The following is a 12,752-nucleotide window of genomic DNA, read 5'->3' on the forward strand; positions in this document are numbered from 1 at the left end:
AGTGAAGCGAAGCTGTTGTCTCCTGCTTTCTATTTATATCTTTCTCCTGGATGGGGTTCCTGGGGTTTGTGGTGATGTCAATTCCTGTTCGTTTTCTGAGGGGTTGATAGATGGCATCTAGATCTATGTGTTTGTTTATGGCGTTGTTGTTGGAGTTGCCAGGCCTCTAGGAATTCTCTGGCATGTCTTTGCTCAGCCTGTCCCAGGATAGATGTGTTGTTCCAGTCAAAATGGTGTTTTTTTCCTTCCGTGTGTAGGGCTACGAGGGAGAGAGGGGTTGTGTCTTTTTTTGGCTAGCTGGTATTCGTGTATCCTGGTGGCTAACTTTCTTCCTATTTGCTCTATGTAGTATTTGTGGCAGTCCTTGCATGGAATTTTGTAGACGATGTTGGTTTTATCCATGGGTTGTATTTTGCATCGGTATTTACTGTGGAAAAGGACATGGAAGATATAGAATGGAGGGAAATAGATGGTGCTATCTTGAAAAATGTCCACATTACAGAGGAGGAAGTGCTGGATGTCTTGAAATGCATAAAAGTGAATAAATCCCTAGGACCTGATCAGGTGTATCCTAGAACTCTATGGGAAGCTGGAGAAGTGATTACTGAGATATTACTCTTGCTGAGATATTTATACCATCGACAGTCACAGGTGAGGTGCCAGAAGGCTGGAGGTTGGCTAACGTGGTGCCACTGTTTAAGGAAAGTGGTAGAGACAAGCCAGGGAACTATAGACCAGTGACCCTGACATTGGTGGTCAGCAAGTTGTTGGGGGGAATCCTGAGGGACAGGATGTACATGTATTTGGAAAGGCAAGGACTGATTAGGGATAGTCAACTTGGCTTTATGCGTTGGAAGTCATGTCTCACAAACTTGATTGAGTTTTTTGAAGAAGTAACAGAGGATTGATGAGGGCCGAGTGGTCGGTGTGATCTATGTGGACTTCAGTAAGGCATTCGACAAGGTTCCCCATGGGAGACTGGTTAGCAAGGTTAGATCTCATGGAATACAGGGAGAACTCAACGTTTGGGTACAGAACTGGTTCAAAGGTAGAAGACAGAGGGTGGTGGTGGAGGGTTGTTTTTCAGACTAGAGGCCTGTCATCAGTGGAGTGCCACAAGGATCGGTGCTGGGTCCACTGCTTTTCATCATTTATATAAATGATTTGGTTGAGAGCATAAGAGGTACAGTTAGTAAGTTTGCAGATAACACCAAAATTGGAGGTGTAGTGGACAGCGAAGAACTTTACCTCCGATTACAACAGGATCTTGATCAGATGGGCCAGTGGACGGAGGAGTAGCAGATGGAGGTTAATTTAGATAAATGTGAAGTGCTGCACTCTGGGAAAGCAGATCTCAGCAGGACTTATACACTTAATGGTAAGGTCCTAGGGAGTGTTGCTGAACAGAGAGACCTTGGAGTGCAGGTTCATAGCTCCTTGAAAGTGGAGTCGCAGGTAGATAGGATAGTGAAGGCGGCATTTGGTATGCTTTTCTTATTGGTCAGAGTATTGAGTACAGGAGTTGGGAGGTCATATTGAGGCTATACAGGATATTGGTTAGGCCACTGTTGGAATATTGCGTGCAATTCTGGTCTCCTTCCTATCGGAAAGATGTTGTGAAACTTGAAAGGGTTCAGAAAAGATTTACAAGGATGTTGCCAAGGTTGGAGGATTTGAGCTATAGGGAGAGGTTGAATAGATTGATGCTGTTTTCTCTGGAGCGTCAGAGGCTGAGGGCTGGCTTTATAGAGGTTTATAAAATTATGAGGGGCATGGATAGGGTAAATAGACAAAGTCTTTTCCCTGGGGTGGAGGATTCTGGATTAGTGTGGTGCTGGAAAAGCGCAGCAGTTCAGGCAGCATCCGAGGAGCAGGAAAATCGACGTTTCGGGCAAAAGCCTTTCATCAGGAATAGAGGCAGAGTACCTTCTGGATGGAGAGAGAAATGAGAGGAGGGTGGGGAGAAAGTAGCATAGAGTACAATAGGTGAATGGGAGTGGGGATGGAGGTGATAGGTCAGAGAGGAGGGTGGGGGACGGTAGCAAAGAGTACAATGAGTGAATGGGGGTGGGGATGAAGGTGATCGGTCAGAGAAGGAGGGTGGAGTGGATGGGTGGAAAGGAAGATAGGCATGTCCCCATGACTTGTCCTACCTGCCTATCTTCCTTTCCACCTATCCACTCCACCCTCCTCTCTGACCGATCACCTTCATCCCCACCCCCATTCACCTATTGTACTCTATGCTACTTTCTCCCCAACCCCACCCTCCTCTCATTTATCTCTCCACCCTGCAGGCACTCTGCCTCTATTCCTGATGAAGGGCTTTTGCCTGAAACGTCGATTTTCCTGCTCCTCGGATGCTGCCTGAACTGCTGTGCTTTTCCAGCACCACTCTAATCCAGAATCTGGTTTCCAGCATCTGCGTCATGGTTTTTACCTGGGGTGGAGGAGTCCAGAACTAGAGGGCATAGGTTTAGGGTGAGGGGGGAAAGATACAAAAAAGACCTAAGGGGCAACGTTTTCACGCAGAGGGTGGTACGTGTATGGAATGAGCTGCCAGAGGAAGTGGTGGAGACTGGTACAATTGCAACATTTAAGAGGCATTTGGATGGGTATATGAATAGGAAGGGTTTGGAGGGATATGGGCCGGGTGCTGGTAGGTGGCACTAGATTATGTTGGGATATCTGGTCTGCATGGACGAGTTGGACCGAAGGGTCTGTTTCCATGCTGTACATCTCTGACTCTATGACAACTCTTTTCATGCAAATCTTTAACCCAACATAGCAAAACAATCAAATAGCATTTGCTGAAGTATTAGTTTGATGCAAGGTGCAATTTTAACCTCCTTTTCATATTTTATCATGGCAGTTTTCTGTACTTAAATGAGTAGGCTACAATATATAATTAGTGATATTAACTTGTTGCATAATGGGAATAACTGTAAAACATACCACGCTTTTTAAAGTGATGAATACTTGTATAAAGACATTGTATCTTCTTACATACTCATTAATCTCTCCTTCTATTTTGCTGGTCTGTTGGGAAATTTTACTTTCTTAAAGGCATTATATCATTGCATTTATATTTATGTAGATGAGTTCCTAATTAATTTTGCTTCCAATGACTTACAGCATAGAAGTGGATTCACTAGCAAAGCTTAAAATAATCGAAGTTTCACAGACTCATACTGGACAGTTAACCTGGGAAAACATTCAACTGCTCAGATGAATAGAAGTACCAAATGGAGTGCTACAATTCAAGAAGCTTTTTAAAACAAAATTCATGAGATGTAGGCATCACTGGCTGGGCCAACATTTGTTTCCTGTCACTAATTGCCCAGAGGGCAGTTAAATGTCAGCCACATTGCTGAGAGTCTGGAGCCACCGCAGGCCAGAGCAGTAAGGATGGCTTTTTCCTGCCCTAAAGAACGTTAGTGAACCAGATGTTTTTTCTGACAATTGACAATGGATTCATGGTCACCATTAGACTGTTTAATTCCAGGTATTTATTCAAATTCCACCATCTGCTGTGGCAGGATTCGAACCCAGGTCCCCAGAACATTGCCTGGGTCTCTGAATAAATAGTTAGTGATAATACGACCCTAGGCCATTGCCTCTCTGCGAAGTTGGCAAAGATAGCAAAGTTTAAGAGGAATTTAGATGGACACATGATTTGGCAGAGAATAGAGAGGACCTGGCAAATGGGAAATTAGTTTAGAATAGTATCATGGTAGGCTAAAGGGCCTGTCCTCAGACTGTACTGTTCTATGTTTTGACCTTTATAGAAACCTCCCATATCTAACCCTAATAGCGTAACCTTTTTCCCTGTGTTATGGACGAGGCTAGACCACTCAAAACATTCTTGAGCAGGCAACCCAGACCATAAATTTGCAATTTGTTACAGTAAGTGTACTGTGATAACTACCTGGAGTAAATTAGCTAGGTTGACTACCAGGTTTTAAAACAGACAGAAATTTATTCACAAAATTACACAGTGAAACACACAGGACAGAATAAAGAACCCCTACAGAGCTCAGTCTGTCCAAACTAGACTTAATTATGTTGTTGCGAATATACACAGGAGTCCCAATAAGCAAATCTCGTTAAAAAACAGTAAAAAATGGAAAAATGCTTACAGGTTGAATTTAGAAGGGCAGTGAGAGAGAAAGAACCTGTTTCCACACAGCTGAACTCCTAACTAGTTCTGGACTGAACTACTCAGCTAGAAAATCTACCACTCCCCTTTCATTATAGAAACCACTTCTAAAACATGACCACTTTGGCCTGAAGTCTCATCTGTTTACATATAAACAAAAGGTCTCTCAAAATCCTCTTCATCTCTGTACCGAACTAGTCATACAGTCATAGAGATATACAGACCGGAAACAGACCCTTCGGTCCAACTCGTCCATGCCGACCAGATATCCCAACCCAATCTAGTCCCACCTGCCAGCACCCCGCCCATATCCCTTCAAACCCTTCCTATTCATATACCCATCCAGGTGCCTTTTAAATATTGCAATTGTACTTGCCTCCGCCACTCCCTCTGGCAGCTCATTCCATACAACCTCTGAGTGAAAACATTGCCCCTTAGATCTCTTTTATATCTTTACCCCCTCACCCTAAACCTATGCCCTCTAGTTCTGTACCCCTCCCCTGCAGGGAAAAGACTTTGTCAATTTATCCTATCCAAGCCCCTCATAATTTTATAAACCTCTATAAGGCCACCCCTCAGCTTCCGATTCTCCAGGGAAAGCAGCCCTAGCCTATTCAACCTCTCCTTCTAGTTCAAATCCTCCAACCTCCTCATAAATCTTTTCTGAACCCTTTTAAGTTTCACAACATCTTTCTGATAGGAAGGAGACCAGAATTGCACGCAATATTCCAACAGTGGCCTAACCAATATCCTGTACAGCTGCAACATGACCTCCCAACTCCTGTACTCAATACTCTGACCAATAAAGGAAAGCATACCAAATGCCGCCTTCACTATCCTATCTACCTGCGACTCCACTTTCAAGGAGCTATGAACCTGCACTCCAAGGTCTCTTTGTTCAGCAACACTCCCTAGGACCTTACCATTAAGTGTATAAGTCCTGCTGAGATCTGCTTTTCCAAAATGCAGCACCTCGCGTTTATCTCAATTAACCTCCATCTGCCACTCCTCAGCCCATTGGCCCATCTGATCAAGACCCTGTTGTAATCCTTCGCTGTCCACTACACCTCCAATTTTGGTGTCATCAGCAAACTTACTAACTGTGTACCTCTTATGTTCACATCCAAATCATTTATATAAATGATGAAAAGTAGTGGACCCAGTCACCTCGGAGCCGGGAGCTGTTTATGATCCCTCTGAAAAAAATCAAGGACACAATATCCTTGAGAAAAGCAATAGCTTTTAGGGAAAAAGGCACCAGTTTTGTGACATCTCATGCATTATCTTACCTAGCAGGGGAAAAAAAACATAGGGATAGGTCTGTCAGATGTGGGGTCTACCTTTTACTATAATCAGACAGATGTGGCTGAGGCAAAGCAAAACATCTGAACTAGAGACCCAAAAGTTGTGTGTCGTCATTGAGACGGCATCTTCAGTACCAAGTTCATTAGTATACAAATGATATTTGTTTTGGTGTCAAAACATGTTCAAATAAATTTGCTGTAAATCAAGTTGCTTGAATAATATTTTTCTAAAGGATGCAAAAGAATGATCAGAAACCTGCAAGTTTCATACTTGAAGGTTTCAGAAGCATGCGCTGTAGAAAAAGCATGTTAGAGTTCTAATGGATACATTCCTTTGTAAACTGCGTTTTGGCACAGGGTACCATTATTGAACAGAGTAGGGCATGTTGATTTAATAAACTGACCTACAGTTTCTTTTCCTTTTCAGGAATGGAATTGCAAACTGTCGGATGCGGAATGATAGCGAACAGTCCTGTGGCTCCCCTGTTGTCAGCAGCGACCCTAAAGAAGATCACAACTACAGTGTCGCAAAATCTTCCAATCACAGGAGTACATCCCCCACCAGCGACTCTACATCTTCTTCCTCTGCCGATGACCACTACGAGTTTGCCACGAAGGTTAGCCACGATGGGAGTGAGGCCAGTGAAGGGAGTTACCACTGCCATGAGAGTTACAGCGAGACAGAAGATGAAGAGAGAAAAAACAAAAAGGAAAGCAAGGATTCCTTAGCAGACAGTGGGTACTTATCCCAGCACACAAAACGGCAGCACATGACAAAAGCAAAAAAAAATGCAACTGAGACACTACCACTTAAAAAGAGGCGCACAGAAAAACCACCAGAAAGTGATGATGAGGAAATGAAAGAGGCAGCAGGTTCACTCCTGCACTTGGCAGGGATTCGCTCCTGTTTGGATAACATCACAAACCGCACTTCAAAAGGGCAGAAAGAGCAACAACATTCGGCAAAAAATTAAGACAATAATGCACAGCCTCTTTAAGATTGTTGGCAGAAATTTATTTTCTTTCAGCACGTCAGGTGAATTATAATGATTTGTGGCAATATCAGCAATCACTTTGTTTTCCTATTTTAAGCCCCCTTGAGTTTTTTTAAATATATAAAAAATAATTTTTGTTTAAGGAGATTGAAGCCATAGCAAAACTTTTACTGACACTCAGCTAATTTGCAAAAGCTTTTCATTGACTGACAACAAAGCCAAAATCACTGCACCTTTTCTCTCTCCTCCTCTTTCTCTTCCCCTCCCCCTCCCCCACCTCTCTGTTCATTCTTTCAACCTGACAATACAGGTGCATGCAGGATGCATTACACTGACACATGTTGAGTTTGCATTTCGAATCCCGCATTGTTGTAATGTGAAAGGATGGGTTGGTGATGGACTGTTCATATCCAGCCATACAAAATGACAGCCAGCCTGAACAGCACAATGACCAAGAGCCACCTGTGGTATCTGGACAAAAAGAAGAAAATTAATGTGCTGCTAAGGACTGTGATGGATTCATTGGAGGCAACTGCACTTAAGTACCAGAGATCTGGGTCTTTTAACAGGAGAGCAGATGATGGCCATCATTATTAGGCAAATCAAAACAGGGAAGAACTGTCTATTTAAAGTTTTAAAAAGTAATGCTGCCATTGGTCAGTTCCACAAATTTGTCATCTTAAACCCCAAATGCGCACACACATGTTCAAAGCCATATGCCTGATGGATGGCACTGCGTGCAAAGAGAAAGAAAACACACAGCATTTGAAACTGCCTGAGTGACGTAAAAGCAATCAAGTCTTGCAAAGAAATTCATAATCAAGCGATAATATGATAGTGATACTGATTCATCCTGACAGATCGAAACATTTTGATCTGGCTATGATGACGAAGACAGCAAAACGATAAAAAGAGAAAAAAAGCTCTAAAGCCTGCCATTAGTATTATTCTGAAACAGAATTGCTGAACAGTGATATCAGTGAGCTCCTCCACTGCCCTGGAACTGGAGTAAGCATCTCTCTCAGTCAGGATATGTGTATGATAAAAGACCATTGATTTTGGAATATAACCTACGTAGCCAGCAGGATTATTCAATCCATGTTGCATGGGTTCTTTGAACAAAAACTTTGCTTTTTATTCAAAGACGAAAAAAAGTTCATGTAAGGTAAATAATGTATTTAGCATGAGCATGAATTATTTTCATATAAATATAGAAAATAGAGAAAAGGCTATGCCTCTAATTTTTAAGCCCTTAGGCCTAGTTTTTTTTTTGAAGCAGGTGATGAGGTTTAACCTTTTTTTCAGGGAAAAAAAAACTGACTGTTGGGGAACTTACTCTGCAATATGAAGACTTCACATTTCTGGTAGGGCTTGGATGGTTGAGTATACTGCCTTGTCTGCATATTCAAGCCCCACTAGAGGCTTGTAAGATAAACAGAACAGTGACAGGTAACATATAAGTGTGTCCCCCAGTATAGAGTGGGAAGGGATTGGGAGGGATGGGATATGGGGGTGGGGAGGAAAATAAGTCTCTGTTCTCACCTAGTCAGTAGTGAGTGTGCATGATTTATCTAATCTCCTCAAATTTTTCTGTTAAATATTTGGGGTAGAGTGATGTATTGAATATCAATATCATATATTGGCAATATGTCACAAAACAGCACTTAGCAGTGCTGCTCATTATAATGGTCAGAAGAAAGGTAAACACCACCTTTTTTGTTTATACAACTGTTTTGTCAGCATTTTTTTTCAAAAAAAGAATTTGATAAAACAGGAACCATAAGAGCAACTGATTAATTTTGTGTTATTTTGGCAATTGTTGGATTCATAATTTTTATTTAATTGAAACTTTATGTTGGAGATCAAGAAAGAAATTGTGTGCAGCCAACGTGATTAACAAATTGCATTGGTTATTGAGTAACACACCAAATCTTTCTGTAATTTGTCTCAGAAATTAGGAAGCCTGGCATTTTCTCAGATTAGCCTGCCTTGATTAAAAATAAAGGTGTTCATTCACACTCACTGCTCGACATTTTCCTTCTGAAAACCTTTAACCAGGCGATCAAATCCAATCATTTTAATTTTTGGCCAATGTATCTCAGTTTAAAATTACCGATAGATTGTGACTCTACCTGAAAATGCTGAGTTAAATAATAGCCATTATGGAAAGAGTCCAATCAGAACTTTCTCTTGTAATTCTTCACAGACATACAAAGGAGAACAGTGCAAGTGCATTCTGCAAAACCTATCTTGGGCTATGTTTATATAATAGTGAATGCTTTGTGACCAGGGTGTTGAGTAAAAATAGTTCGAAGTTTTAATTTTTTTTAAAAATTGGTTTATTAACATTGGTAAAGGGGAAGCTGCCTTTTTAAACTACTACAATAATAGATTATATGCGCAAATCTTTACTCTGAAGGCTTTAGAAATCATGTGCATTAATATTCCATGGCAGGCAGAAATCTGCAATGACAAGGTGAAAGACTTGAAATTAGGAGATGAAAGTGGTAACTAAAGCTTTAACCTCCATAGTGATATTTTGAAATAAACCACTCGTGACCAAAAACATCCAAGCAAAAGCTACAAGTTCTTCTTTGGTTAGTTCGCTTATCCTATGGGATAATGAAAGCCATAGAACTGGAAAGCATCAGGATGCTAGCTTCCTAAATACAAAAAGCAGAATTTATCCCAAAGTAAGATGGTGAAAAAAATCTGAAATGAATTTTTGAAATTTCAAAATCATCTTCCTGCTCAGATTTGAAGTTTGCACTTGACCGTATACCAGGGTCCTTCCTATCTATCTTAAGTACTGCTTCAAATTGAAATGCGTAAACGATCATTTGTTTCTGCTGAGTTAGACTCTGAAGCAGAAATTGGGGAAAGACGATTAATTTAAAATAAACTGGAATTATGATGAGAAATAAAAATACCATCCCTCGTTAATGCATCCCTCCCCATCCACAGTCCGGTGAAATCCATGAGAGCAGTGAAGCGACATGGGAAGAGCTAAACTAGTGAGTAGTCAATACTTATCAGGGGTTCTGTGCTTTGGTACACACCAGTTGATAACAGTTGGTAACAGAAGCAGGCATTACTGCAAAGTCACGAAAGCAAGCAGTTCAAACAGATAAAGGTTGAAGTTACATAGATTACTCAACATTTGAAATGGGAAACCGCAGTGACATTTCAAGTGTGATACTAAAGGAATAGCATCACCAAAATGTTCCAGGTTTTGACTAAACCATACCTCCTTTCTGTCTTTTAACAACACTGATCATGGTTGAGTTGTTCTTGAGTCCCGCTATCAAATCAGAACACGTCTTTTAAATGTGCTTTGAAACCTTTGATTTGGATGGGCTAGCAGCTTGTTTCAATAATGTCAACCATTAAGGTGTTCACAGTTTCCTTTGAGAAGCCACATGTTTCATCAAAATGAACAAACTCTTACCGGCGTCAGACGTGATCAACCATTTAAGGAGTTGATTTTGTAGTCACAAACAAGGCTAATGAAATAAGCAAAGAACCCCAATTTTAGAAGATGGACCCTCTATCTGATACTTATCCAATTGCTACCAATGAATTGTTTTTTAAAAAAAGAATATTGGAGAAACTCAACAGGTCTGACAGCATCTGTGGAGAGAGACAGAGTGTTAACATTTCTCAAGTCCAGTGGGCTCAAAACATTAACTCTTGTCTCTTACCACAGATGCTGCCAAACCTGCTGAGTTTCTCCAGAATTCTCCATTTGTTTTAGATTTCCAACATTGGCAGTATTTTGCTTTTATTTGCCCACTCCAAATCTTGTTACTGGTTGGAAAAAATCAAGAATCTCTGCCGCTGACATGAGGAGATCCCTTTCCAAAGTCTTTGCCAGCAGCAGCAAACTTAACCTCTGCATAGCATAGTTTTAACAATGCAGTTTTCACCTAACTTCCTTATCCTGCATAAATTGAGGAAGGAAAGAGATTTCCATCATATTGGAATTACTGTTCATATTCTCATTCTGGACATCAAAAAAACTTCAAAACGTTTTTAATGTCTAATTGAACTAAAACTCCATGCCCCAATGTGGAGTAAGAGTGCATTCAATAATAGAGTGGAGCTTTCTGTCAGCTAATTGAAGTGGTTAACCTTGATGAGGCACTTTTGTGTGGCTAATTACTCCCATATAGGCTATCCTCAGACATCTGTTTGATAATTACAGGGTAATACCATGGAGTAACTGTCAAACTCTTGAGCAGTTTGGGAAATTAGTGCTGGTTTCTGCTTTTTGTGAAAAAGGACTAAGCCCTCCTTCCAGTGATTTTGTTAATCTGAGGAAGATATCCAATAGAACGTTTAAAAAAAAAAGTAGATTAAAAACTGAAAAAAAACCTGCAGATGCTGGAAATCAGAAACAAAAGCAGAAATTGCTGGAAAAACTCAGAAGGTCTTGTAGCATCTGTGGAGAGAAATCAGAATTAATGTTTTGGACCCTTCCTCAAAAAAATATAGATTGCCTTTTTGTTGCACATGCTTTCAGTGAAGTTATCCTTGGCATTCCATATATTCTACCTTCCTTTCTTTCAATGCAGTTTCTAATTTATGTACTAGATTCCTGAAATTCAGCATTTAAACTATTAGATTAATAATACAACACTGCAACATGGTTCTGTGATTACATTACTATCACTGGGGAGATGAATTTGGGTCTAATTGCTGAAAGTTTAAACCTGCAGCAATGACTTTGCATTAAACAATATTGGAAATTGTCAAATAACAATATCAAAAAGGAAACTAGTGTACAGAATGGGCAAGGTGTAATTTAGTGGTACCAAACTATCACATCAAGGTATTTGTGACTATAGCAACTTTGTGAAGCATAACTTCAAAGATTGTCGAGCGCTATATCAAAGGCAAGGAGTCTACTTTAATAGTTACATGAGAGGCCAAGTTTGTTTACTTTGGTATTTAATGATTTATTAACTGCCATTTTCTTGTTTTCAAGAAGTATGTTGAATTTTTAAAATAGTTTTCTTTTCACAATGTGAGCAGTCAGAAGGCACGGGCAATCAACCAACCTTGGAGAAATATGACAAAGTCAACACAGAGGCATACTTGCATTCTACATTTCCTTAATGTTTAATCATTTTGCCAAAGACAAAAAAAAATCAATTGTAAATATCATTTGTCCATATATGAGAAAAGACTTTCTTGAACCTACCATAAAGTTTCTGTGATGTATTGTCTTCCAGTTGCAATAAAAAAATTACAAGTTGCATTAATTGAAAAAAATGTTGTCTTGAATTATGTTGTCCAGTATTCCCAATTAATTCAATAGTGATGCTCTTAGAATTGGTTTTGCAAATAATAAATGGTTGCTTTAACAAGGCCAAATGCCAGATATGTTTCATATGTGGCCTGATACAAGGTTGGAATCCTGAAACTGGCTGAAAGGGCACCTTGCAGTTTTGAATGAGGGAGAGCTGAACATGATTGCAGATGTAGAGGCCCAGTGATAGTGTCCCCTTACCTCTGAGCCAGGAGGCCCACATCGATGTCCCATCTGCTCCAAAGGTGTGTCATGAACATCTCCTGGACAGGTTGATTAAAAATGTCTGTGATTGCATATCTGGTTGACATAATATATTGCCAAACTAAATTCAATTGGATGGATGAAGAAGAATGTACTTCAATAAGCCAGTTTAAAGTTGGTTGGTAATATTGAAATAGATGAAGTTTCAAAAATGTTAAATGCTAAACGTAAACTACATGGACTCAAAGAAGGTGGGATAGCATCATATTACTAATAAACCTACAATGTACTTTTTACACACATTAAACAACTGGATAGTTCCCAGTGTCTGTGTTGCATCTGTTCTGATGATGCCACCTTCTGCAGGAATGGGCCTCAGAAATGTTTGCCGTTTTCCTCGACCAAGGATTCCTTGTCACCATGATCGACATGCCCTTCGTGGTGTCCACCATATGTCCCACCCCTTCTCTTTCCTCCAACAAGACAATAGGGTTCCCCTGATCCTCCATTTCCATCCTACCTAAAACATCAGCCACCATTTCCACTACCTCTCGTGGGATGCCACCACCAGATACATACTCGCTTCCCTTGTAGCTTTTGCAGGGACTTGAACACACTCCTCCAACACCCAAACTGCCCCCACAGCCTCAGACATCTTCCCCTTTAATGTGGTGGTGTGGCACAGTAGGTAGTGTTTGGGCTCCAGGGCAGCAGCATCCTTTTCGCTCTCTTTCGTCTTTTTTCTTTCTTTCACGTTCGAGGCTAGAGTGATGTTGGCAGTG

At 40.6% G+C, this 12,752-nt stretch overlaps 1 protein-coding gene across 6 annotated transcripts in view; it reads left to right on the top strand.

Moving 5' to 3' along the window:
* Positions 1 to 11,729, top strand: part of foxn3 (forkhead box N3) — a 474,886-nt gene extending 463,157 nt beyond the window's left edge. For all 6 annotated transcript variants that reach the window (XM_043696969.2, XM_043696966.2, XM_043696968.2 and 3 more), the window contains one exon: positions 5,888 to 11,729. In XM_043696969.2, coding sequence (XP_043552904.1) covers positions 5,888 to 6,434 — 547 coding nt within the window. In that variant the 3' untranslated portion in view covers positions 6,435 to 11,729. The remainder of the gene's footprint in view (positions 1 to 5,887) is intronic.
* The last annotated feature ends 1,023 nt before the right edge of the window (positions 11,730 to 12,752 follow it).

Source organism: Chiloscyllium plagiosum, unplaced genomic scaffold, assembly GCF_037043375.1.
Source record: "Chiloscyllium plagiosum isolate Xiang-an unplaced genomic scaffold, Cpla_swu_hap1 HiC_scaffold_8, whole genome shotgun sequence".
NCBI classification, from domain to species: Eukaryota; Metazoa; Chordata; class Chondrichthyes; order Orectolobiformes; family Hemiscylliidae; genus Chiloscyllium; species Chiloscyllium plagiosum.